The sequence below is a fragment of the Taeniopygia guttata genome, chromosome 22, assembly GCF_048771995.1.
Source record: "Taeniopygia guttata chromosome 22, bTaeGut7.mat, whole genome shotgun sequence".
In the NCBI taxonomy this organism is placed as follows: Eukaryota; Metazoa; Chordata; class Aves; order Passeriformes; family Estrildidae; genus Taeniopygia; species Taeniopygia guttata.
The window spans coordinates 812,442-838,512 of record NC_133047.1 but is presented as its reverse complement, the minus strand read 5'-3'; the positions used below and the strand labels follow the sequence as shown (position 1 = coordinate 838,512).

The 26,071-nt window shown below is 59.8% G+C and overlaps 5 protein-coding genes across 10 annotated transcripts; 2 read left to right on the top strand and 3 right to left on the bottom strand.

Annotated features, from left to right (window-relative positions):
• Nucleotides 1-24: 24 nt before the first annotated feature.
• NODAL (nodal growth differentiation factor) lies at nt 25-1,944 on the bottom strand. Its single transcript, XM_030290167.4, has 3 exons — nt 1,619-1,944; nt 398-1,164; nt 25-316 (listed from the first exon to the last, which is right to left on the bottom strand). The coding sequence occupies exons 1-3, from the start codon at nt 1,893-1,895 to the stop codon at nt 164-166; spliced, it is 1,197 nt and encodes a 398-aa protein (XP_030146027.4). The 5' UTR covers nt 1,896-1,944; the 3' UTR covers nt 25-163.
• A 746-nt stretch (nt 1,945-2,690) lies between these two features.
• Nucleotides 2,691-11,125, top strand: ASH2L (ASH2 like, histone lysine methyltransferase complex subunit). 4 transcript variants are annotated; one of them, XM_030290161.4, is made up of 17 exons: nt 2,692-2,819; nt 2,985-3,051; nt 3,466-3,611; nt 4,263-4,351; nt 4,644-4,738; nt 4,828-4,923; nt 5,145-5,240; nt 5,448-5,523; nt 6,033-6,050; nt 7,372-7,465; nt 8,319-8,536; nt 8,717-8,884; nt 8,966-9,159; nt 9,508-9,600; nt 9,722-9,820; nt 10,117-10,176; nt 10,559-11,125. In XM_030290161.4, the coding sequence occupies exons 1-17, from the start codon at nt 2,722-2,724 to the stop codon at nt 10,664-10,666; spliced, it is 1,815 nt and encodes a 604-aa protein (XP_030146021.4). In that variant the 5' UTR covers nt 2,692-2,721; the 3' UTR covers nt 10,667-11,125. The 4 variants fall into 4 exon arrangements, with proteins under 4 accessions (XP_072773762.1, XP_030146021.4, XP_030146022.4 ...); XM_072917661.1 differs by lacking the exon at nt 9,722-9,820 and having other exon boundaries at nt 2,691-2,819; XM_030290162.4 differs by lacking the exon at nt 6,033-6,050.
• On the bottom strand, nt 11,094-15,223 carry STAR (steroidogenic acute regulatory protein). Its single transcript, XM_041720610.2, has 7 exons — nt 15,000-15,223; nt 13,519-13,632; nt 13,226-13,353; nt 12,986-13,144; nt 12,410-12,594; nt 12,155-12,248; nt 11,094-11,891 (listed from the first exon to the last, which is right to left on the bottom strand). The coding sequence occupies exons 1-7, from the start codon at nt 15,061-15,063 to the stop codon at nt 11,784-11,786; spliced, it is 852 nt and encodes a 283-aa protein (XP_041576544.2). The 5' UTR covers nt 15,064-15,223; the 3' UTR covers nt 11,094-11,783.
• A 3,560-nt stretch (nt 15,224-18,783) lies between these two features.
• LSM1 (LSM1 homolog, mRNA degradation associated) lies at nt 18,784-20,734 on the bottom strand. Of its 3 annotated transcripts, none has more exons than XM_072917533.1 (4): nt 20,601-20,734; nt 20,386-20,454; nt 19,793-19,872; nt 18,784-19,260 (listed from the first exon to the last, which is right to left on the bottom strand). In XM_072917533.1, the coding sequence occupies exons 1-4, from the start codon at nt 20,644-20,646 to the stop codon at nt 19,090-19,092; spliced, it is 366 nt and encodes a 121-aa protein (XP_072773634.1). In that variant the 5' UTR covers nt 20,647-20,734; the 3' UTR covers nt 18,784-19,089.
• Nucleotides 20,645-24,749, top strand: BAG4 (BAG cochaperone 4). Its single transcript, XM_030290170.4, has 4 exons — nt 20,645-20,893; nt 21,956-22,195; nt 22,857-23,102; nt 23,447-24,749. The coding sequence occupies exons 1-4, from the start codon at nt 20,645-20,647 to the stop codon at nt 23,933-23,935; spliced, it is 1,224 nt and encodes a 407-aa protein (XP_030146030.4). The 3' UTR covers nt 23,936-24,749.
• Nucleotides 24,750-26,071: the final 1,322 nt, after the last annotated feature.

Genomic DNA, 26,071 nt, shown 5'->3' with positions numbered 1-26,071 from the left:
GCACGGTGCCCGTGCAGCGCTGCAGAACTGCCGGGCACCCGCTCCTCCCGGCCCAGCCGGGGCTGTGCCAGCCCGCGGGCACGGGGCCTTCGGGGATGCTCCTGAGTCCCCGGGGCACCCCTGGGCGCAGACGGGCACCTTCCTGCCGGGGTACGGGGTGGCCTCAGTTGCAGCCGCACTCCTCGATGATCATGTCCTCGTGGTGGCGGACGACGATCTCACCCTTCTCGTAGTAGAGCATGGAGAGGGGGCTCATCTTCACCGGGGAGCAGGCGGGACACGGCACCTGGTTGGGCTTGTAGAGCTGCAGCAAACTCTGTGGGAGACACGGGAAGGGCAGAACACCCCCGTGCTGGGCTGTGGGGGTGCGGGGGATGAGGGGCAGCACCCCTCTTACCTGTATGTAGGCGTGGTTGGTGGGCTTGAAAGTCTCATCCACGGGCGAGGGGCACAGCCCTTCGCAGCGGTAGGCGTTGTACTTCTTGGGGTACACGATCCAGCTGCCCCAGCCCGTCTGCTCGAAATCCACCACCATGTCCACCCGCCGGCACAGCGCCCTGCCCGGTTCCCGCGGGGCGGTCGCGGCGGTGCCGCTGCTTTTGATCCGCTGCTTCTCCACCCGGTTCCGGCGCTGCCGCCGCGCCCCCGCGCCCTGCGAGCCGCTGTCGCGCATGATGTACTTGGAGGTCTCTGCCGTCCTGATGAGGCTGTGCTCCCCTGGAGACTTGTCCTTGGAGAAGACGAGCAGCAGGACGCTGTCTGCCACGTCCCGGGGCAGGGCTGGGTCACCGTGGCCGGTGTCTCCCGTGGCCGGGGCGGCCGAGCCGCTCACCTCCCACCGCCCCGTTCCCGCGGGGCTCCGGTGCTCAGCGACCGCGGCTTGGTGCAGCCAGGCCCGCAGCAGGTTGGTGACCTCAAAGACTTTCCAGGAGGCCTGGGTGGCAGAGGGGCTGCCAGCCACGGTGCCCAGGAGGAGCCGGTGGGCGCAGGTCCCGTCCCCCCGGCACCTGCGCCGCTGGCTGTGGTAGATGTCCAGGGAGACGTTGTGGGCGCGGGAGAGGCCGGGCAGGCGGACTCGGAGCTGAGCCAGACTCACCTCCTGGCTGCTGGACAGGGAAGACATGTCGAAGGAGAGCGCCCAGCGGGAGCCGTTCTGCAGGGAGCCTGAAAGCCAAGGGCACGGTGAGGGGAGTGCTGCCAGGGGTGCCAGAGCTGGGGGGACGGTGCCCCCGCCTGCTGCCGCTGTGGGAGCCTGGGGGTCGGGAGAAAGCAGCTGGATCCACCTGAGAGCCAGCCAGAGCCTCAGGCAGGGCTGGTCCTGCGAGCAGGGATGCCCGGGACAGTGGGGATCCCTGCCAGGGATGCATGGGGACAGGGCATGGGGACAGGGCAGGTCCCGGGCATGGCGCTGGTCCCAGCACAGGGGGACTCGGGGACAGCGGCAGCCCCGGGAAGAGGGACGGTGCCATCCCGGGAACAGGGTTGCCGTGAACGGTGCCGGTCCTGGGAACTGCGCGGGTCCCAGGACAGGGATGCTGGGGGACCGTGCCCGTCCCAGGACAGGGATGCTGGGGGACGGTGCCGGTCCCAGGACAGCGATGCCCGCGGCCCCACTCACCGTGTGGGGAGAAGCTGAGAGCGGCGGCGGCGGCGGCGCGGAGCGGGGCGGGAGGGGCGCGGAGCAGCTGCAGCATCAACGGGGGGCAGCGCGGCGGGGCGCGGGCCGGTGCCCAGGTGAGTGCCCCGGGAAACGCTGCGGTCGGTGCCCAGGTGAGCGCCCCGGTGGACGCTGCGGTCGGTGCCCAGGTGAGCGCCCAGGTCGGGGCGCAGCCCAGGCGGAGCAGGGCTAAGGCGCAGAGCGCCAGCGCGGGCACGGAGCGGAGAGGGACCCGCATGTCTGCCCGGGCCACCCGCAGCCGCCCTATTTGTACAGCGGCCCCGAGCGCCGCCCCGGGCGGCCCCGGCACCCCCCTCCCCGACAGCCCCCTCCCCTCTTCTCCCCATCCCTCTTCCCATCGCTCCGTCCCTATCTCTGTCCTCCCTCCCCTCCACCCCCATTACCTCCCGGCCATCCCTGCCCGTTCTCTTGCCTTCGTCCCCCGCCCCGCTCTTTCTTTCTCTCTCCTTCGCCCCATCCTTCCCCCGCTGCCTCCAGCCTTATCCATCATTCCATCCACCATCCATCCACCGCTGCCTCATCCCTGCATTCCTCCTCTTCTCTTTCTGCCCATCCGATTCTCCCTCCGCCCCTCCTGGGCTCGTCCCCGCCACCCCTCTCTCCGTCCCTCTGTCCCGTAGCTGGGGCTGGGGGCGGCCACCCCCGCGCCATGCGAGGCACTGCTGTCCCCAAAACCCGGGAGCGGTGGGGACGCGTGTCCCGGCCACTCGCCCACCCAGTCAGTCCCGCCGCGCTCCGTGGCGAGGGGAGCAGGACCGGGGACACGCGTGGACCCCAATCTCTGTGTGGGGGGGGGCGGTGCCAGCGGGGGGAGGCGACACTCGTCCTTCCCGGAGGGACACACGGGGCGGGGGATGAACGGGACCGCTCCCGGTTCATGTCCCGCCGTCCGCCCCGCGCCCCGCCAGCGGCGGGGTGACGTCACGGCCGCGCACGGTGACGTCACGGCCGATCACGCTGACGTCACGCCTCCCCGCGCCGCGCTCCCGGCGGCCGCCGGCAGGGGGCGCGCTGAGTCTCGCGAGAGCAGCGGAAGCGGGAAGATGGCGGCAGCGGGTGAGGCGGCCGAGCCACCCCCGGAGCCGCCGCCGGTCCCGCCGGAGCCCCCGGCCCCGCCGGAGCCGCCCGCCGCCGACACCGGGTATGTGCCTCCCTGCGCGGGGCTGGGGGCTCCGCGGGGCCCGGCCCCGCTACCATGGGAACGCCGATGGGGTCCCGGGCCGGGCCTCCCTCAGGCCGATCCCGCCGGGCCCCGCCGCGCGCGTCCCCCCGCTGCGGGCCCGGCCCTGACCGCTGTGCCCCGCAGGGACGCCGCCGCGGCGGATGGCAGCGCGGCGCTGGAGACCGAGCCGGCGCACGGCAAGGAGCCGCTGGTAGGTGCCGCTCGGGTCCCCAGCCGCGCTTCCGTACGGGAGACTGTGCAGGGTAAATCCGGAGCCGGGTGGCAAACCCTCACCGCGAGCGTACAAAACGGCTCCAGCCCGCTCGCAGCGCGGCCGTGCCTTGGGGGAAGGATTTATTCCCTCTGAAGTGCCCTGGTGGCAGATTCCTGCCTGCCCCCGGCACTGTTGGATTCCTGGCTCGGCACTGTTGGATTCCTGGCTCGGCCGTGCCTTGGGGGAAGGATTTATTCCCTCTGAAGCGCCCTGGTGGCAGGTTCCTGCCCAGGCCCCTGCACTGCCTGCCCCCGGCACTGTTGGATTCCTGGCTCGGCCGTGCCTTGGGGGAAGGATTTATTCCCTCTGAAGTGCTCTGGTGTTGCATCCCTGGCTCTGCTGCGGTTCCAGGACGCTGCCGGGGACGGTGCCGAAGCCATGGATGCCCAGGGGGGCTCGGGGGACGAGGAGAACGCGCGGCAGCTGGGCGAGATCGAGCTGCAGTGCGGCATCTGCACCAAGTGGTTCACAGCTGACACCTTCGGCATCGACACCACGTAGGTGATGGCTGGAAGGGCCAGCAGGGGCCTTTGGGAGCCAGAGTGGAGTGTTTGGAGTCCGAGTGCCCAAGGACCTGCCCATGGCCTTGAGCACTTGGGAACTGTTGTGTTGTGTAAATAAAGCTTTGTCCGTGATAAAGACACCCCCATGAAATACCACTGAGCCTGTTAGATGTTTGTGGTTTTAGGGAGGGAGGGAATACTTTGCTTTTAACCTGGAATAATTCGTTTCTTAACCCACTGTAGTAAAGAATAGTTAATTTTCTTCCACTCCAGGAAGAGCATTGAGGGGCTGGAGCGTGTCCAGGGCAGGGAATGGAGCTGGGAAGGGTCTGGAGCCCCAGGAGGGGCTGAGGGAGCTGGGGAGGGGCTCAGCCTGGAGAAGAGGAGGCTCAGGGGGCACTTCTGGCTCTGCACAGCTCCTGACAGGAGGGGACAGCCGGGGGTCAGGCTCTGTTCCCAGGGACAGGACAAGGAGAGGTGTCCAGGGAAGGGCTGGAGGTGGCACTCAGCACTCTGGGATGGGGATTGGGCACAGACTGGATTCCCTGGTCTCCAGAGTGCCTTCCCAACCTCACAGATTCTGGGATTCTTGAACCTGATATGATAATTACTGTGCCCAGCCCTAACAAAGCTGCTTTTTCCTAGGTCGTGTCTGCCCTTCATGACCAACTACAGCTTCCACTGCAACGTGTGCCACCACAGCGGGAACACCTACTTCCTGAGGAAACAAGCGAGTGAGTTTGGGAGCAGCTCCTTGGGAGATGTTTTGTGTGAGCTCATCCTGGAGCATTGGCTTTGTCTGAAGTCTTTGGGTGGCTGTGCTGAGACTTCTGGAAAATGAGCCGAAACCCCATATTTACAGCCATGTGTGGCTTCTTCTAAAAATGTTTTGCTACTGATTATGGTGTAGCTGGTTCAGTGAGGGCTGAGTCAGGAGAGAATTTGGGAGGTTTTGATCGCTGTGTACACGGCTGTGTGATCTTCCCACCAAGTGTGACTGTAGCCCTGGGGTGTTTTGTTTCTCAGATCTGAAGGAAATGTGCCTTAGTGCTCTGGCCAACCTCACGTGGCAGTCGAGGACACAGGACGAGCACCCCAAAACGATGTTCTCCAAGGATAAGGTCTGGATCTTCGGGAACTGCCGCGGGTTCACGTCACTGCTGGTGTCAGCAAGAGGAGGAGCTCACACAAGTGTTTTCTGTTCCTACAGGATATTATCCCCTTTATTGATAAATACTGGGAGTGTATGACAACACGGCAGAGGCCTGGGAAAATGACTTGGCCCAATAATATTGTCAAAACCATGGTAAGGATTGAGGGTAAATCCTGGGAAGAATTCCCACAAGTTTGGGTTTCTGATATCTCTGTGTGCTGAGGGCTGGGCTTGGAGCTGCAGGGTGAAGATGCTGATGCTTCTTGGGCAGCTGATGTACCTAACACATATTAATAGGAACTACTGGCATTTAAACACTCGTTAATGAATTTGTTATGATCTTACCCTGTGTAACTAAAACTTCTCTGTTTTAGTGTAAAGAAAGAGACGTGTTCCTGGTGAAAGAGCATCCAGACCCAGGCAGTAAAGACCCAGAGGAAGATTACCCCAAATTTGGGCTTCTAGACCAGGTATGTGATGGGAGACAGGAGGAAGGTGGGGAGTGACAGGGTGGGGGGTCCCTCTGGTGCCTTTCTGCTCGTGAAGGGGCAGATCTCTGCTGTGAGCCCGTGCTGTGCCTGCAGTGGGTGGGAGCCCCAGCACGAGGACTGCCCTGCTCAGGCTCGGGGTGCTCCCTTTGACCAAGTCTGTACAGCAGAGCACTTCATCTCCTGCAGGATCTTGCCAATATTGGTCCAGCCTATGACAACCAGAAACAGAACAACGCCGTGTCCACGAGTGGAAGCTTAAATGGCAAGTTCTTTACTCAGGAGGGGTTTGGGGATTTGGGACTAAGCTGTCGTCTGGGCATCTGTGCAGTTAAACTGTCCTGTGAACTGAGCTTATGCTTATGCTCAGAACAGTCTCACTGTGCCTTTTTATAGAAAGATTAACTTTGTGTCTTGGGGAGGTTCAGCCCTTTCGTTACTGTGACCAGATAAATCAAGATGCTTGCTGAAGGCTGAGCTTGTCACTCTGCTCCTGGAATGGTTTTAAATTATCTCCTTGAGTTATTCAGATTTTCTGTTTCCCATCTTGCTGAGGGTACTCAGGGCATCCTTGCTGCAGTAAATGAGCTGTTAATGGGGTTTATATATTAATAATCTTTATTAAACTCATCCTAGTAGTACAGGCAGGAGGTATTTGGGTCTTTTTAAGGCAGAATAGCTATCTCAGGTGTGTTGTTTCCATGTCATGCGCTGGTTGTTTTTATTTGGTTTCTGGAGGCTGACAAACGTGTGGTGCCACTTCTGTTCTTGCAGGTGGAGCCTCTGTGGGAGGTGAATATTTACCTTTCAGCTTCTAAAACTTAAGTATTGCTGTTTGCAAAGCTTTTCTTGCTCGGGTCTCTTAGATGCCAAAGTCAATCAAAACTGGAAGCGTGCTCTGATGTGATTGCAGTTGGACTTCAGTACAAACCAGCAATTCCAGTCTTTAATCTTAGTACTTAGAAGCTTTTAATTGCCATATTCTGTCTTACTTGACTGATTTAAAGGTGTTGTTTATTTATTTTACACTTACATATATTTTTTCTGTATCAGTTGACCTGATGTTGTAGTTTTAATGCGTAAACAATTGGTCTGAAATTTACAGTGCAATGGTTTGTTGGATGAGTAATTGGTTTTTTGGGCTAGTAATTGTTGACAAACTGGAGAGCCTGAATGTTTGTCTGCACTGAAATCAGGGAGTGCAGCTGGATCAGGTCATGTTTGTGCAGAATATGGCATTCCCTGGATGGTTTGGACCCCTTACACTGTAAGGGAGTGCTGGTAATGGAAGAGCTGACTGGATTTTTAGTTACCACACAAATGTGGTTTGTGAAGGTGTTTATCTACAGTACATGAAATTCCCATCGTTTTCCTTATAAATCAGCAGTGTTATCTTTGGAAACAGCAGGATGATAAAATGCATGTATGATTTCATTTATTGAAGCATGCTGATATTAGTTTGATTAAGTTTGACATGTAGCTTTTCCTACACTCAGTTTTGTTACTGAGTGCTGAGTTCAGGCTGATTTGCTGCTTAATCATAGAACTGATTTCAGTAGTACTGAAGAGAAACACCTCTTGCTTTTCATTTTTCCTCAACTCAGGTGTATTTTGTTTTGTAGATGGAAATTGAACATTGAGTGCTTGTTGCTGGTTGGTGTCAATGTTCCTCCAGCGCAGGGTCACTGGTTTGGTGGCTGTGCTGTAGGGTGGGTTTCTGCTGCTTCTGCAGACATGGATGTGGGCTGTGACTGCAATGTCCAATAATAATAATCATAATAATGCCCCTGAAGTGGATCCCAGTGCTGCTGCTTATAAATCTTCTGATGACAAAAAAGATCCTTAATTCAAACCTGAAAAGCTCAAATTGAGCTTGTTTTGCTGCTCAATCTCCTTTAGCTTCTGCTCCAAATTCAGGCACCTCAAAAGCTGACCAGAAGCCACATGTAAGCTGTGGACTTTCTGTGCTCGTTGGCAGTGAAGTCTGGTTCACATTAACTGTGGCCAAAAGCACCTGAGCCCAGGAGCTGTTTTGGTTTGGCTGCTCTGCCCCTCTCTCCCGGGGATTCCTGGCGAGCAGCAGCTCCTGAGCGGGCCTGGTTTGTGTGTGCAGGGGGAATGGCTGCCGGGGGCAGCGGGAAGGGCCGAGGGGCCAAGCGCAAGCAGCAGGACGGGGGGACCACGGGCACGGCCAAGAAAACCCGGAGGTGAGAGCAGAGGTGCCCTGGGGGGGCAGGGGTGGGTGTGGGAATGGGTGTGGGAATGGGCACGGGGATGGGGATGGGCACGGGATGGGTGCAGGGATGGGGATGGGCACGGGATGGGTGCAGGGATGGGGATGGGGATGGGATGGGTGCAGGGATGGGGATGGGCATGGGATGGGTGCAAGGGTGGGGATGGGCATGGGATGGGTGCAGGGGTGGGGATGGGCATGGGATGGGTGCAGCGGTGGGGATGGGGACGGGATGGGTGCAGGGGTGGGGATGGGCACGGGATGGGTGCAGGGGTGAGGATGGGTGTGGGAATGGGCACGGGGATGGGCATGGGATGGGTGCAGGGGCAGGGATGGGGATGGGCATGGGATGGGGGCAGGGGTGGGGATGGGGATGGGCATGGGATGGGTGCAGGGGCGGGGATGGGGATGGGATGGGTGCAGGGGTGGGGATGGGCACAGGATGGGTGCAGGGGTGGGGATGGGCACAGGATGGGTGCAGGGGTGGGGATGGGGATGGGATGGGTGCAGGGGTGGGGATGGGGATGGGCACGGGATGGGTGCAGGGGTGGATACCAATCAGGGACAGTGGCACTTGTGATGCCCTAAGCTGCCTCCCCGCTGTCTCTGCCCTGGGTGGGTGTCTGGGGGTCACTCCAGAGCCCTGTGATGTCACTGATAACATCACAGATGGGTCACAGGCTATAAGTGATTTGTAGTGGATGACTGCGCCCGTTTCACACTGACACGAGTGCAGCCCCTGAGCACAGGGACAGCTCTGCAGGGGGGTGTCCTGGGGTGACAGGTGGCAGCACCTGGAGGTGCCAGAGTGGATTTCTGTGTTTCAGTGACCCGCTGTTTTCGGCTCAGCGCCTGCCCCCCCACGGGTACCCTCTGGAGCACCCCTTCAACAAGGACGGGTATCGTTACATCCTGGCCGAGCCCGACCCCCACGCACCCGACCCAGAAAAGCTGGAGCTGGACTGTTGGGCAGGAAAACCAATTCCTGGGGACCTGTACAGAGCCTGCCTGTACGAGCGAGTCCTCCTGGCGCTGCATGACCGAGGTACAGAGCTGGTTGATCTGTGCAGGTTGTGTTTCCCTCCAGAGGCATCTCAGTCACCTCTCGGTACCAGTCAGAGCTGTTTCAGGTGCCACTGCTCGCAGAGGTGAAATCCACCTCTGCGTGTCCACTTGCCTTTTGACATCACCCCATTAAAAATCACACGTGTGTGCTCCCCTGCAGCTCCCCAGCTGAAGATCTCTGACGACAGGCTGACTGTTGTTGGTGAGAAGGGCTATTCCATGGTGCGAGCCTCGCACGGCGTGCGGAAGGGAGCCTGGTACTTCGAAATCTCCATGGATGAGATGCCTCCAGACACAGCTGCCAGATTAGGCTGGTCACAGCCCTTGGGTAAATAATCTTACAAAACATTTCTCAGCAGGTGCTCCTGCTGCACTCCCCTTGTTCACTATGAAGCGTTTGTTTCCGCAGGGAACCTCCAGGCCCCTCTGGGATATGACAAGTTCAGTTACTCCTGGCGCAGCAAAAAGGGAACCAAGTTTCACCAGTCCATAGGGAAACACTATTCCTCTGGCTACGGACAGGGCGATGTCCTGGGGTTTTACATCAGCCTTCCAGAGGATACTGAGACGGCCAAATCCCTGCCTGACACCTATAAAGACAAGGTGAGGTGCAGGTTCACTGTTGGATTGAGCACTGGCAGGTGGAAAACTGGAAAATGAGTGGCTGTGGCCTCACTTGTGCCCCTTTCCATGCATCCTTCCTATCCTGCCTCTCAGTACCTCTGTGGTTCGTGGGGGAGAGGCCCAAAGTGTTGGTCTCAAGAGAGCAAAATACTCCTGGATGGGATTGCCCAAACCTCCTTTCACCTTCCCTTCCTGGCACTCAAATCTCTGAGCTGTGGGAATCACTCCTCACAGGTGCTCTGACACCAGGCACACCTGGCCCAGACTAGGGCAGGTGGCAGGTAGCAGATTTTGGGCTTGTTCTGACTTCGTTTGCTGCTGTTTCAGGCTTTGATCAAATTCAAAAGCTACTTGTACTTTGAAGAGAAGGATTTTGTGGACAAAGCAGAGAAGAGCCTAAAGCAAGCCCCTGGAAGCCAGGTGAGTTGTTGCTGTCACTTCAGCACATGCCTGGCCTGAGTGAAAGGGAGCAGGGATTAATCCTCTCGGGGTTGCTGTGTCCTGACAGCCACCCTCAGTGGGAAAACCCTGCATTTTTCAGATCATATTCTTCAAGAATGGTGTCAGCCAAGGAGTTGCCTTTAAGGACATCTTTGAGGGGGTTTATTTTCCTGCTATCTCTCTGTACAAAGGCTGCACGGTGAGTGAGGGGTCTCTGAAAGGGAACTCCTAAATCCATCAGTTTCAGACACAAAGTGTGTTCATGCACAAAGTGTGGGCACTCGGAGAGCGTGCCAAGTGAAAACAGAAAGTGGGGATCACTTCAGTGACTCTGGAACAGTCTTGCAGTTCACATGTGTAACATGATTATCAAATGGCTGAGGTAACATCAGCAATGTTTGTTCCTGTGAGTTTTGCACAGGGTGTGGGGAAGCTCAGGAAGACTAAACAGATTTTCTTGGATTTTTGGATTTTATGAAAATATATGTTCCACAGGTTTCTATAAACTTTGGGCCGTATTTCAAGTATCCACCGAGGGACATCACTTACCATCCTGTAAGTAAAACTGAAGCTTCTCCCCCCATTTGAGAGCCTTTTTGTTTAAATCAAAGATGTTTTGGTGTGATTCATACCACACCTGTACCTGTCCTTCAGTCTCGGTACCTGGACAGTGTAGCCAAAAGGATTGTGTTTAAAAATACGTAAGGACAGGTATCCAAATAAATCATTAAATTTTAATTAAAGAGTAGGTGTTGTTATCTTGTTCCTCTTGACAGATTGTTGCCTGTGTTGGCCTCATTTGTCAGTATGGGGGCTGAATTGTTGTTCAAGGCAACACTTTGAATTTCCCCCCTGCCACTACTGTTCGAGGAGGGAAACAGCCCTGGGATGGTCCCTCCTTGTCCAGGAGTGGAGCTAACTGTGCTTCCCTCTGCAGATGAGTGACATGGGCTGGGGGGCCGTGGTGGAGCACACGCTGGCTGATGTCCTGTACCACGTGGAGACCGAGGTGGACGGCAGGAGGAGCCCGCCCTGGGAGCCATAAGCCCCAGCAGCGTGGCTTTGCTGCAGAGGAGCATCCATCTCTCTCCCAGCGATCAGCCAAGGACCCCGGAGGTGGATGCAGCCCTGGCTGGCAGGTGTTGGTGTGTGCTCACACCTCCCCACTGCCTGGGGGCACTTCTGGGGGGTTTTGTGCTACTGTGGGGCCTCTCTGGGAGCCCCCAGTACCATGAGGGTGTCACTCGCTGGGGAGGGGGGTGTTGAGGAACCTTCTCCCGGCTGTGACGGGTCAGGGGGTGCTGGAGCTGCCAGGTGTGGCTGCAGTGACCCTGTGCTCAGGTGTGTTTGGCTGATGGTGGCCAACAGCTCCCAGCCAGGACGGCTCTGTTGGAACAACACGGCTGCATGTAAGAGTGAAATTTGGGCTTCTGCCCAAACTGTATTTTTTTTCCCCACAGACTGGAAACCAGTTTAAAAATAAAGGCTTTCACTCTTCTTTTTATTCTTGTTTTGGTCTTGTAAATTGTTAGAAGTGACATTGAAACGCAAAGTAGCTACGCTTGGAGATCTTTTGAGCTAAAGATCTGCTGTGCACAGGAGTTACATAGGGCCTCCTGCTAATGATATCATTGCAGAGCTTTGGGTGAATAAATAGTTTGACACTTCTTATGTGTTGGTACAGGAAAAAATAAATTAGAGCTGCTTTGAGGGGGAGAGGAAACAAAATTCTTAAGTAAGTGCTGTCTTTGAGTTTTGGGAGAGTAAAAGTTGAGGTTCAGTCAGGCTTGTATTTGCCTCACTGAGGATGTACCTTCCCAGTCAGCTGTCTCCCTAATAACTAATTAGGCCTTTAATTGTAGACAGCACTAATTAAAGCTTTATTCATTGAAAGTAATTAGGGAGGGTGGAGTTGGCTGACTGGGCCAGCACGTGCTCAGTTAAGCAACTGCTGGACTTAAATTATTAGTCCTGCACTTCCACAATGAGCTTCAATAAATAAACCTTTATATTTATTGAGTGTAGCTATGTATTAATTAGTGGAGTCTGCTATCAAAGGCCTTGGCTAATTGAAGTGACAAGATTCTGTACTTGTCCCCTGAAGGAAGCCCTGCACTGGGTGGTCAGCAGCTGTGGTCAGCAGCTGTGGTCAGCAGCTGTGGTCAGCAGGCCACAGGCACCGGCCGGGCCAGGCGCTGCCGCAGGTGTTTGGCAAAGTCCACCTGTGTCTGGGACAGGACCTGGTTGATGATGGTCTTGGGCAGCCACCCCTGGAGCGGAGCAGACACAGCCTGTGAGCAGAGCCTCCAGCTTCCCCCAGAGCCCCTGGATCCCCCCCAGAGCCCCTGGATCCCTCCACAGCCCCTGGATCCCCCCCAGAGCCCCTGGATCCCACACATTCCCTGGCTCCCCCACAGCCCCTGGATCCCCCACAGCCCCTGGATCCCCCCACAGCCCCTGGCTCCCCCACAGCCCCTGGCTCCCCCACAGCCCCAGGATCTGCACATTCCCCGGCTCCCCCAGCCCCAGGTACCTTGAGGTCAATGCTGAGCAGCCAGGTGAGCCTGGTCTGGGAGGGGCTGCCGGGCAGCGGGCGCAGGACCATGCAGGTGGGACCATTCTCCGCCCTGGTAGGGAGAGAGGCCCAGGTCAGACCCAAACTTGGACTTTTCAGCCAGAAAAATGCACTTTGGGGGTTCTGCAGCAGCTCCTGCTGCCTGCAGTGAAACCCTTGTGCCCTGTGGGAATCTCCTGCTGCACACGCAGAGCTGGGCTGGGCAGGTGGTACCTTATGAAGCCCTCCTGCTCGGGCATGGCCCCGTAGGTGGTGGACATCCCGGCCAGGACGCAGGTGGAGCCGCGTCTCCTGGAGCACCGGACGCTCACAAAGTCCCGCGGCCCCACGATGTTCCCCGGGGTGGCGGCCGCCTTCTCATGGGTGATCACCGTGTCCTTGCCAATCTTCTCCAGAATCTGCAGTTTAGAGTTAAAACTTTCATTTGAAGTGTTTACTGCAAGCACAGCTAAAAGCTGCCTTTGCTTACCAGCTGTTCAGATACAGGGTCTGACAAAGACTTGACAGCGGCAATAATTCCCAATACTCGCTCACCCCCAGGTGAGTTTCTGAGTGAAAAGCTATTCCCTTACTGCCTCTGATTCCTTGTCCCTTGGGGCTATTTCTTCCCCAGATCAGCCCCAGTTTCCAGCAGAACTGGCAGCTCCTTGCAGGAAATGCCTTTCCTGCAGAATTAGTCACACAGAAGCTGCTCCAGACTCCCCCCAGCTGCAAAACCTCCTCTCCACCTGCAGCAGGCAAAGGGCAGAGCACAGGCTGGCTGTGACAGGAATGACACACATCTCCTACCCTGACTTCTTTGACGTTGGGGTTCCAGTCTCCCATTTGCTCCATGTTGTCCACCAGCTCTCCGTACACCGTGTCCAGGGGCTGGTCCACCACCACCTCCAGCCGGAACACCTTCCCCACGTCCGGCAGCACCTTGCTCAGCACTTTGTCTCCGTTTCCCTGCGGAGGGGATGGCAGAGTTACCACCAGAGCTGCTCACAGGGGAGGGCTCCGAGGCAGCACCACGGGCAGAGCACCCACCGCCACCGTCTCTGTCTTCCAGTCGTCCTGGTCCTCCAGGATTCGCAGGGATTTCTGCAGGGCCTCCTCTCCTTGCTTGATGTAAGACATTTCCATCTCGCTGAAGGGTTTCTCCTCCAGCCTTGAGCCTGCCAGCACCAGACAAAGGCAGGGCTGAGCAAGAGCAGTGCAATGTGCTGGGTGAGCTTTACCTGCACCAAGTACCTTTCTCTGTGCCCACCCTCAAGCACAGCCCACCCTCAAGCAGGGTTTTCCCCCAGCAGGAAGGAACAGACCCCTCAGGTGTCACTTACTGAATAAGGAGCTCCTCCTGCGCACCTGGTGGATCCAGGTGCTGGGTCCTGGGCTGTGGCTGGCCAGCCTGCTCAGCTCCTGGCTGATGGCCACGGCAGCTTGTCTCCTCAGACCTGGGGGAGAGAGTGTGTCACCCACAGCTCCACACTGCCCGGGCCCAGCCGTGGGCTTTTCCCCAGTTTAAACGTGGAAAAGTCCCCACTTGTCACCGTCTCAGTGTCCCTACAGACACAGTGAGCAGCTGGTTGCCATCGCACTGCCCTGAGGTCGGCTGTCCTGAGCAATCCTGAGCTTGGCTCCAGCCATGCAGCAGTGAAAACACTGAGGAGCATCATGCAGGTGCCCAGGAAAGAGCGTGGAAATGGAGCACAAAACCCTCACACCAGAGGGATTGTGACCCTGAACTGCTCACAGGGACATGAGCCAGCCCCTCAGGCCCCAGTGACAGGGCTCAGGGTTTCAGGGACGGTACATCACAGAACCCAACACGCTACAGAGTGGGCAGAGCATCACCAAGTCCCCAGCCACCGCTCTGAGGAGTTTAGAAAGAAAGAAAGTCCTTTCTGGAGCCTGTGATTCAACAGGAGCTTCTCTAATAAACTTTTGTCAGAAACTCTGCCTGTGGCAGGGGGGAGAGAATCCCTGAGCCCCAGACAGCCAGACAGGGGTTGCCCCAGCCCCATCCTGCCCCAGGACAGCCGGACAGGGGCTGTCCCGGTCCTGTCCTGCCCCAGAACAGCCGGACAGGGGTTGTCCCGGCCCCATCCTGCCCCAGAACAGCCGGACAGGGGCTGTCCCAGCCCCATCCTGCCCCAGACAGCCAGACAGGGGTTGCCCCAGCCCCATCCTGCCCCAGAACAGCCAGACAGGGCTGTCCCAGCCCCATCCTGCCCCAGAACAGCTGGACAGGGCTGTCCCGGTTCCATCCTGCCCCAGAACAGCCGGACAGGGATGTCCCGGCCCCATCCTGCCCCAGACAGCCGGACAGGGCTGTCCCGGTTCCATCCTGCCCCAGAACAGCCGGACAGGGATGTCCCGGCCCCATCCTGCCCCAGACAGCCGGACAGGGGCTGTCCCGGTTCCATCCTGCCCCAGAACAGCCGGACAGGGGCTGTCCCGGCCCCATCCTGCCCCAGAACAGCCGGACAGGGCTGTCCCGGCCCCATCCTGCCCCAGACAGCCGGACAGGGGCTGTCCCGGTTCCATCCCGCCCCAGAACAGCTGGACAGAGCTGTCCCAGCCCCATCCTGCCCCAGAACAGCCGGACAGAGCTGTCCCGGTTCTATCCTGCCCCAGAACAGCCTGTCAGGGGCTGTCCCAGCCCCATCCTGCCCCAGACAGCCGGACAGGGCTGTCCTGGTCCTGTCCTGCCCCAGACAGGGGTTGCCCCAGCCCCATCCTGCCCCAGAACAGCCGGACAGGGCTGTCCCAGCCCCATCCTGCCCCAGACAGGGCTGTCCCAGGCCGCAGCCGGCCTCACCGGTCATGTTGCGCAGGTGGCGGTAGGAGATGGCGGCGCAGAGCTTGGACGTGGCCGGCAGCATCTCCCTGCAGGCTCGGAGCTGTGGGCTGGGCAGTGGCAGTGGCTGTGGCAGAGGCAGTGGCTCCAGTGGCACTGGCAGTGGCAGAGGCAGTGGCTCCAGTGGCACTGGCTGTGGTGGCCTCGGTGGTGGCCGCAGTGTCCGTCTGTCTGCGCCGAGCGCTGCTCTGCCCCGGCCCCACCGAGCACGGCCTTAAGTACGCGGGGCTGAAGGATTCTGCCCCGTCAGCCCGAGATAAGAGCCGTCACTGCGGGCCAAGGCCAGCCCCAGCTCCCCACCACCACCGGGGCCGCGGGCAGCGCACGGGGCTGGGAGCGTGCGGGGCCAGCACAGCACCCCCAGCCCCGGGGGCACGGGCAGCAGAGCCCTGAGCAGCTCCTGCCCTGCCTGGCATGCCGTCCTTGCCAGGGACAGACCTGTGACAAGTGACAGACCAGCCCAGTGCCACAATCACTGAGGCTGGAAAAGTCCTCCAAGGTCATTGAGTCCAAATTTGATGGGTAACAACGGCTAATAAGGGCTAATAAGGGATCACTTTGGATGACACCATCTCACAGCACGAGCATTGCAGAATAACAAGCCAGGCTGAGCCTCTGCACACGCTGTGCACAAGAACCAGGACAGCCCATAGAACACAGAACATGAAATACATCGAGCTGCTGAGCCTGGGACTGAAGCGAGGGGCAGCCCCAGGCAGCCCCCTACTCCCCGGGCCCCATTATCTGCCCCAGCAGTGGGACACGGCAGAGCAGCGATAATGCTCAAGGCTGAAATGCCATTTCTGGGATGAATTACGGCTTGGAGAGCAGCACTCCCAGGAACCTGTGAATTACAGCTGCTTCCTTTGACGTCAGCCTCTGCACCCTCCTGCAGGGAGCCTGACCTTGCTCCCCCATTTCAACAGCTTGGCCCGGGGGGGGTCACCCCCTCACTGTGCCAGGAGCTCGGCCCCAGGGAGCCCTTTGTCTCCCCCGGCCTGTCCCCAGCTTTCCTGAGATGATTTGAGTCCCAGCTGCCCTCCAGAAGGTCCTGCTGCCCCACGGGATGTTCCTCTGCATTGCCAGGGCTGCCATTCTCCACTGCGTGCCAGAAAACACCTCAGGCTCAGGTCAGCAGCGTGGGGTTAGAGGGAGGTTCTGGAGGCACCAGGAGGAGGCAGAAACTGCACTATCCCTTTCCAAAAACTTTACTGGGAACTCCTCTTTGCAGCCATGCTCGCACAGGTGTGATTCCCAGGTGATGCCACAGCTCTCCCCTCCTCTGGGCTGCCACCTGCTCCCACCTCCCTGCACACGGGGAGAGGGAGACCCGGGAGGGTTTGGACCCCCTGAGTCTCAGCCAGGAGTGTCCAGCCCAGAGCTCTGGCTAAGCACATGCAGAGCACTGACAGGTCTGGGTGTTTGGGGCCACCAGAGACACACCAGTGCTGTGCACTGCCCCAGGACTCACAGAGACACCCCAGTGCTGTGCACTGCCCCAGGACTCACAGAGACACCCCAGTGCTGTGCACTGCCCCAGGACTCACAGAGACACCCCAGTGCTGTGCATTGCCCCAGGCCTTGCAGAGACACCCCAATACTGTGCACTGCCCCAGCTCTCCCAGCGCTCTGCACTGCCCCCAGCCCTCCCAGTCCCACCCCAGCTCTCCCAGTCCCAGTCCCACCCCAGTGCTGTGCACTGCCCCAGCTCTCCCAGTCCCACCCCAGCTCTCCCAGTCCCAGTCCCACCCCAGTGCTCTGCACTGCCCCAGCTCTCCCAATCCCACCCCAGGGCTCTGCACTGCCCCAGCCCTCCCAGTCCCACCCCAGTGCTCTGCACTGCCCCAGCTCTCCCAGTCCCAGCTCTGTGCACTGCCCCAGCTCTCCCAGTCCCACCCCAGTGCTCTGCACTGCCCCAGCTCTCCCAGTCCCAGTCCCACCCCAGCGCTCTGCACTGCCCCAGCTCTCCCAGTCCCAGCTCTCCCAGTCCCAGCGCTGTGCACTGCCCCAGCTCTCCCAGTCCCAGTGCTGTGCAATGCCCCAGCTCTCCCAGTCCCAGCTCTCCCAGTCCCCAGCCCCGGGGCCGGGAGCCCCAGGCTCTGAGCGATCCAGGGCTGTTATCCCAGATGGAGCCGCCTCTCCCGGCCTCGGCACAAGGACACGCAGTTGTTTGTGAGAAGAACCAAAACAAGCCATGCAGAGCCGCCCCTCTGGCTCCGGGCTGGAGGGGCACGACCCCACTGTGCCCTCAGGAGGGGACACGGGCACAGCCACACCGTGCCACAGCAGGTGAGGGAATGCTGCAGGTGACCGCGCCCCAGAGCAGGACACAGACCCCAAAAAGGCACCCAGACCCCTCAGGACACCCCTGAGGCACCCCCGGGCTCCTGCACAAAGTCACCACACAGCTCCACTTGCATTCACTGAATAGGGCTTGAAGTACAAATGTTCACAAATGTACCAAACCACAATGATGCCAACCAAAGGAGCTGCACCAGAGCCTGGAGGCTGAGGGACCCAAGCACCCTTAGGCTGCCCTGACCCCCAACCCTGCCCAGAGCAGCCTCCTCCAAGAGCATTCCCCTCTCCCAGCCCGTTCCCAGGCAGGGCTGCAGCGGGGTGGCTCTGTCGGGGTGACCCTGTCCCTCCTGCAGCAGCCCAGCCTGGGGTGTCCCCCCATCCCAAGGCTGCCCGTGGTGCTATTTGGAGAGAACAGACAAACCACAGCCCCCGGTGCCACAGAGGTCAACCCTGATAAGATAATGGGCTCAAGAGCAGCAAGAATGGGCCCATGTCCTGACCCCCACCAGCTCCTCACACCCCCAAAGCCCTGGGCTGCAGGGCTGGGACCCCACCATGGGGCTGGGCAGCCCTTGCCTCCCCCCACACCTCAAAACACTCCCAAACAAACAGGGACAGCAAAAACACCCCCAAAGAGCCATCCCCACCTGCCAGAGACTTTCCAGCCACAGGCACCAGCTCCATAAATGCCTTTTATTAAATTCTGTTAGAACAAGAACTAGCATTTCTTTGTTTAAACCTTTGCTACCCACAACACCCCCTCAAGCCCAACAGGGCAGAAATGTTTCCCCCCAAAGCAAGTGGTCCCTGGGCCAGTGAGAGGGGGCCAGCAGTGGCCACAGCAGGGCAGTTGTGCTCAGCCCCAGCGAGCAGAGCTGTGTTTGTTCTGTGCCCCCCAGCAGGGACTCTTCACCCAAAGAACTCCCACTGCCCGAGGTTCCACAGGGAGGTTTGCCCTTCCCTGCCCACACCCAGGAGGCTCCTGGGGCCTGGCAGCTGCCCAAAGCCAGCCCCGAGGCCAAGGACTCCCCGGGACACACGGGGCAAAGGACTCTCCAGCCTGACACAGCTGCAGCAGCTCCGCAGCAGCGAGGCCAGGAGGGGCTGCAGCTCCAGGCTCTGCCGTGCCCCGGGTGCAGCAGCTCTTCACCAGCAGGTAATTAGTGGGTTCAGCTGGTAATTAGCAGGCTCAGCTGCGGGGGAGTGGCACAGCCCAGCTGGGGGTATGAGTGGTCTGTGTTGGGGTACAGGGTACCCACGTTCTGCTCTCCAGCCCAGAGCAGGATCTTGCCCCGGGCTGCAGTGTTCTCTCAGAGTGAGCCCAGCCCATGGCTGGAGCAGGGGCTCTCTGTCTCTGCACAGCACACAGAGGGGACAAGAGCTGGCCTGAGGGGTGTCATCCTGAGAGAGGGGGAACTGCCAGGACCAGAACACCGGAAAGCCATTGATGTCAGGATCAAGGATTTATTTACATGTCAAGGAAAACTCATGTCAAGAAAAACTCTCACCCAAAGTCACGTGAGAAGGAAAAAGCAAACAAAGCCAAGGAGCAGTGATTTGCCTCCCAAACACAAATGCTTGCACTCCCAGTGGCCGGGCCCTCCTCGCCTCCTTCTCCAGAAAGAGACTAAAGGCATGATTTGTGTACAGTTACCAGCACCACGGAAAATACAATCTGAAAATGAAACCTGCCTTTCCAAGGCAGCCTGTCCCTGGAGCAGCCTCGCTCCTTGCAGGAAAGGGCAGCACCTCAGTACTCATCCAGCGTGTCGGCCCGCGGCACCGAGAGGCCCCTCTCCTTCAGCGCCTGCACCTTCAGCTTCTCCGACTCCTGCTTGGCCTGCTGCTCCACCCGCTGCTCCTCCAGGATCTCCTCGATGGACACCTGCTGCAGAGGCGTGTCGCTCTCCTTCTCCAGGTCCTGCAGGAGAAACGAGCCCTCAGCTCTCACAGCATCCCTGCACCGCTGGACACCCGTGCCCATGGGGCAGGGAACGGTGGGGCTGGCAGAGAACAGAGGTGCTGGAAGCACCCTGAGGGCTGGGGAGGTGGGCAGGGATCCCCAGCACAGCCCTGGCAAGCGGCTCCTGGGCACCCCAACAGTGCTCAGCTCCTCCTGAGCCCATCCCAGGTGTGTCCGCAGGGAGGTAACAGGCAGCCAGCAGTGCCACACAAGCCTGGAGCTTCCCCACAGCTCCCTCTGCGTTGTTCTTCGTCCTTGTGTCATCCCACAGGGGCTGTGGCAGCAAGAGGCAGCCCTGCCCTGCAGGCTGGCATTTCTGTGCCTGAACTGGCCCTGGAGGTGGCTCTGATTCCAGCCCACAACAGCAACCACATTTCACAGCAGACAGACAGACAGACAGACCGACCACAACCCCCAGCCCGGGCCCAGGCTGCAGCGGCAGCCGAGCACTTACAATTTCCCCCAGCAGCACCACATTCTCGCCCCTCACCACGAAGATGCCTCGGGGGATGTCCCCATACTTCTTGCCCACATGGATGCGCTCCACAGTCTGGTGTAACACCAAGTTTGCTGCAGCAACGAGACAGAGAGAAAACCACCGACATTCCACCGCGAACTGAGGCTGAGCAGTGTCCCCCGTCCCACGAAGGTACCGACACTGTCCCCACCCCGCGAGCTCCGAGCCCACCGCAGCACAGAAGGTGATGGCGATGCTGGTGCTGCAAGCTCGGGGCAAGGACCGAGTGCTGGCCGGAGGATGAACATCACATCACCCGGAGGATGAATATAACATCACCCGGAGGATGAACATCACATCGCCCGGAGGATGAACATCACATCGCCCGGAGGATGAACATCACATTGCCCGGAGGACGAACATCACATCGCCCGGCTGCTTCTCCCCAAAAAGCGACGCCAGAGCGTCAGCGCTGGATGCAAGGGCGGGACGGGTGTGGGAGAAGGGGTGCAGGGGACAGGGCACAGAGGGGGAGGTTCAACCCCCATCACGACCACCCTGGAAAGCAGCGCTCCCTCCTCCTCCTCCTCCTCGCCATCCCCGGCGCTGCCGCGGCCCGGCCGTACCGAACTGGTCGATGCTGCGCAGGTACCCGATGAGCGTCCGCCCGTCCCGCAGCAGCACCAGGTGCTTCTCTGCGGGAAAGGAGAGCGGCGGGTCGGCCACGGCCCCGCGGCTCCGGGACCCGCCCGGGGAGAGGAGACCGGGAGCCGCACGGGGGAGCGGGAGCGCGGAGCCCACGGCAGGGCAGGCACCGGCGGGGCACGGAGGGGACACTCACTGTCGATGTCCTGGATCAGGCTGGCCGTGCCGGGCATGTAGTTCATGGTGCCGCCGCGCCCGCAGCGGAAGCGCCGCCATGCGCCGCCGCCCCGGAACCGCCCGCGCCGGGCGGGGCCCACCCGCCGCTGCCCTTTTAAGCCGCGCCAGCCGTGCGCGCGGGGCCGCCGCCGATTGGCCAGCGCGGGCGGGGAGCGGCCGCTGATTGGGTGCGGGGCGCGAGGGGGCGTGGCCTTGGCGGCGGCCATGGAGCCCCGCACGGCCGGGCCGGGCCCGCCCGCGGCGGCCGCGCAGGTAACGGGGGCGAGCGGCGGGCACGGGCCCGGGAGGGCACGGCCCCGGGACGGACACGGTTCCCGGGGCGGGCACGGCCCTCGGGGCGGACACGACCCCCGGGAGGGCACGGCCCCCGGGCGGACACGGCCCCCGGGGCGGGCGGCAGCGCTCGGCCCGGCCCTGCCCCGGTAACGGGCGCGCAGGGCGGGCTCCGGGAGCCTCCCCCGCCTCGCCGGTTTCTGGCGGAGCCCTCCGGGCGTGTAACGAGGCGGAGCCGCCTCACGGGGACGTTTCTGGGGCGCGGGTGCCGGTGCGGGGATCCCGGGAACGCGGGGCCCGGAGCGCTTTGCGGAGCGGGAGGGCCCCCGGTTACGGCGCTGGGCATTCCCGGATCCGGTACCTGCGGCGTTTATGGCAGCTGCGTTTCGGGCTGCCGTGCAAATTCCGTGTGACGAGAAGGGCTTTGCTCTGCTCTCCAGCCGTGCTGTGGTTTGGTTTTTCTCCAGCCCTTCCCTAAATCCCGGCACACAGGCTGTACAGCCTGCGCTCTGGAAGCAGAACACTGCTTTGCCCGAAGGTACAGGGAGTCATTCCCCGAGCTCGTGAAAGCTTCAGCATCCCCTCTGCTGTCAGGTGGAAACTCAAGTTCCCCACACATCAGTGATGGGATGGATCCCGGTAAACCCTGGGACGTCCTTGGGTGTGCAGACCTTCTGTACAGAGATGCACACGAGCTGCAGCTCCAGGAGCTGAACACTGGCTGGCAGAGCTCGTCTGTTTGAGAATGAGCAGGGAAATGAACTTTGCTGGAGAGTTTTCCATCCTCCCGTCGGTGATGCAGTACTGGCATCGAATCCTCCAGGAGCTGCTCACTGTGAGGGGCTGCTTGGCTGAGCGAGACCTGGTTAAGCTCAGTGCTAGACCTGGTATGGCCAGGTTAGACCAGGAAAGCCTAAAACTATCACTTGAGGGCAAAGGAACCCCCTGGCTCAATGCAGGAAGGGCCAGACCTCGTTCCTGGAGCACCTCTGCCTGTGTCCATGTCCTGTCACCTTCCCTGTGCTCTTCCCTTGTCTCCAGGCCATGGATTCTCCCTATGCCAACGGAGCCTACAGCCCCCCGTACCCGCACTACGCCAGCCTGCCGCAGCCACGGGGCTTCTACTGCTCGGGACCCGCGCGCAGCCCCTTCCCCCCGGAGCCCGCGGGCCTCTACCGGCCCCCGTCGCCCGCTCCCGCCTGGAGCTACGTCCCCCTGGAGTGTCCCCCCGAGGGCTCAGCCCTCCGCAGGCAGCAGGCCCCCGGCTACTCCCCGCCACAGGTAAGGGCACTCCCAGCTCCGAGCGTGGGGCTGCACAGGGGGAAAGGCTCTGGTGGGCTGGGGGTGCCCGTGGTTCCAGAGTGTCTTGTGCTGCCTGCTTTAATCTTACCAAAACTGGTGGTCACCCTGTTCTCTGGAAATCCTCAGCTTTTGGGCTGGGAAAGCGGGAATTGGGCATCCAACTGAGCTGCAGCCGTTCCATCCAGCTCTTGGGGCTGTGTGAGGGTGCAGGGCTGGCAGTGACCCCCCTGCAATGCCTGTCCAGGGCTGTGTGAGGGTGCAGGGCTGGCAGTGACCCCCCTGTAATGCCTGTCCAGGGCTGTGTGAGGGGACAGGGCTGGCAGTGACCCCTCTGTAACGCCTGTCCCAGCTCCCAGGGCTGGTAGTGACCCCTCTGTAATGCCTGTCCCAGCTCCCAGGGCTGGCAGTGACCCCTCTGTAACGCCTGTTCCAGCTCCCAGGGCTGTGTGAGGGTGCAGGGCTGGCAGTGACCCCCCTGCAATGCCTGTCCCAGCTCCCAGGGCTGGCAGTGACCCCCCTGTAACGCCTGTCCCAGCTCCCAGGGCTGGCAGTGACCCCCCTGCAATGCCTGTCCAGGGCTGTGTGAGGGTGCAGGGCTGGCAGTGACCCCTCTGTAACGCCTGTTCCCCTGTCCATGCAGACCCCAGGAATGCCGGTGCCGCAGTATCCGTACGGAGACAGCAGCGCAGGGGTCCCGGGGCAGGGCCCGGTGCCGCAGCCCAGAGCCCTGGAGGACACGTGGGGCCCCCACTCTGGCTATGGGGCACAGCCTCGCTATGCCTGGCCCGCCTCGGGCCACAGCAGCCTCTACATCTCGGATTCACACCCATCCTGGACCAGCGGCGGTGCTGCTTCCCACCCTCCCACCTGGGAGTCACAGGGACAGGTGAGGTCCTGTGTGCATGCAGAGGATTTAAATCCGTGGCTGCGGTTCCATAAAGTACTGGAAGGACAAGATGTCCTGGGGCGGGTCTGGAATGGGTCTGACAGGCCAGGTTGGATCGGGGATTAAGTGACTCCGTGTTTTTGGTGCCAGGCAGTAGCAGCCCTGAGGGGGGGCTTCAGGGGCTCAGAGTGCTCTGAGCCCCTTGCTGGGCTTTCTCTTTCTAACATGGGAGCAGAGCATCCCCAGCATCCCCAGCCCTGTCTGCTGTTTGGTGCAGGATTAGAGTGGAAACCTCTGGGTTGAAGGAAAACGCACTTAGAGATGTTTTCTCCCTCTGACTGCAGGACTCTGTCTACGACAGACCTGAGCCAAGCCCCGGCCAGCACAGTTTCTACTCTGATGGCAACCAGCGGCTCTCGGGGCCAGTGAACGAGCACAGGGCGGCCAAGCCTGCCCCGTGCCAGCCCCGGGTGCAGTACAGTGCCCAGCCCCAGCTCTATGACCTCCCTCCTCGGAAGCCTGTGGCCAGGAGCCAGGAGCTGGGCTTCAAACCTGCTGAGCAGCCTGCCACGAGTCCTGCAGCCGTGCAGCCAGAGATTCAGAGGATCCTCCACGTGATGGGGGAGGCTGAACAGCTGGAGGAAGAGGTGGACGAATTTGTAGGGAAAAAGACAGATAAATCCTACCGACTGCTGGAGGAGATGTTGACCAAGCTGCTGCTGGAGCTGGATTCCATTGAGACTGGGGGCCAGGACAGTGTCCGGCAGGCCAGGAAAGAGTCCGTCCACAGAATTCAGGCCATACTGGAAAAATTGGAAAGAAAGGGATTGTGAAAGCACAAGAGCCACAACACACAGCCTGTGGTTGAGGTTCTCTTAAATCTCAGCTCTTTCTGCTACGCACTATTGACAATGGAATAGCAATAAGCCCGGAGTTAACAAATCAAATCAAACCCACCAAAAAGCCAGCCCAGAAGCCCAGCCCCAACAAACAACTCAGCAAAGGACAGAGAGAGGTTTGAAGCAGCAAAAGTATTTAATGAGGACGCTGAGGAGACCTGTGCCGAGGATGGGGCCCTGTGGGGTTATGTACAGAGTTCCCCAGGCCGGGCCCAATCTCTGGGTGCCTCCTACAGCCACAGCCAGTCTTCAGACACTCCTCAGATGTGCTGCAATGTGCAGCCACCAACCAAGACTCTGGGCTTGTCCTCACTGCCTGTAATTTCAGCTTCAGCTCCCTTGCCATAAACCCCGTGTGTCCCCATGGGGGTTGTTTGGGTTTGGTGCACTCAAGGAGCAACACTGAAGTGCTGGAGGGAGGGACTGTGCTGGCACATGTCACGTTGGGCTGTTCCTCCTGTGTGGTGCAGAGCCAGTGTGGGGTGTCCCTGTGGGCATGGGAACAGACTGGAAATCCCAGTTCTGCCACTGGAAAGGAGAAGTGCAAGTCAAGGAAAGAACAGGGCCAGGATGCTTGGAAGTGATTTCCAGGTCACTTGGGTCAGAATCCTGTTTGATGTCCCTCTCCATCCTGCGAGTTCTGTGTCCCACTGTGCAGCAGCTGTGTGTTCCAGCCTCCTGGTTACCATCTGCACAGCAGCTCACTGCTATGTGTGACACCTGAATTTGAAATGTATTTTGTAACTGAGATGTCTCAAAGTCTCTTTTTCTTTAAAGAGAAGTGGTGGGAAGGTTTTGTGACTCAGGCCAAAGCCCCAGGCTGGCTGGAGCGGTGCTGAGGTCAGGGGTGAATGGGATATCTGAGAAGGCTGTTCTGGGCTGCCAGGGTGCCCCATTGCCTCCCAGGCAGTGCAGATGCTCCAGGAGCCTCCAGCTGGTGTGGAAGAGGGTCTGGAAGGGATTTCGGATACCTGAGGCTGGGTGCCCTGGCCATGCTCTGTGTGCTGCCAGCCAGCTGGAGGCAGCTGGCAGATCCCACATTCCCAGACAGGGCTGCAGGCACAGGATGACCTTTGGAGCTCACTGGATGTGTCCATAACCACGTGTGGTCAGCCTGCACAGCCAGCCACGTCTGGGGCGAGCCGGGGGTGAACTGGATGTCCTGGGACAGGGTAGGGCTCAGCTGCTGCTGCATTTTGTGTCAGCAGGGAGCAGCCAGGCCGAGCTGTTCCGTGCTTCCCTCCTGGGGCCCGCTGGCTGTACTGGGAGGTCAGTAACTCACAGCACTCAGAGAGTGCTGCCCTGCCACTGTGCTGGTGAAGCCTCCATGAGTGCTGCCCCTTCATCAGCTGAACCCATCCAGGTGGGATATTCCTCAACAAAATTGCTTGTCCCTGCCTCCTTGGCGGAGGGTTATGTAAATCCCCAGAGAAAAGCCCATGAGAGAACATGAAGAAGTGGGCTGAAATGGCAGGTTATCATCTCAGGGCATGGGGGATCCCACAGTGTGGCTGCCTGGGACACTCCAGCATCCCTGTCTGGGTTTCTTGTGTTTCCCCCAAAACTGGGCTGGGATCAGGGATCAGGCACACGTCCCAGGCAGGAGCTGTGTCAGCACTGACTGCTGCAGGCTCTGCACGGGCCCCAGCTGCAGAACTGGGGAACTGAGCACTCCCAACCCTCCTGTTTTCCTCATCAATCCCTGCTGTGCCATGGTGAGCACTGGGATAGCAGCTCCTGGCAACTGGTTTATCTTGCAGCATCTACTTGCAGCATCCACCCACATCACAACCCCCAAATTAGAAAGTCTGTCTCTGTTTATCGCTGGGCTCATCTCTACAGAAACCAAACTCTTACTCTGGGGTTGCCCGTTGCTTCTCCAGCAGTGCTAGAGTTTCTCAATCACCACAGAGGCTAAAGTGTCACAGAGGGACTGAAAAACAAACATTAAATCAGCACTGCGTGGTTTCTGCTGCAATCACCCCATGCTGGAGTGTTTGTTCCTGCCACAGCTGGCACGGGGGTGGGTATTTCCCCGCACCCCAGTGTTGGGGAGGGTAGATAAATATG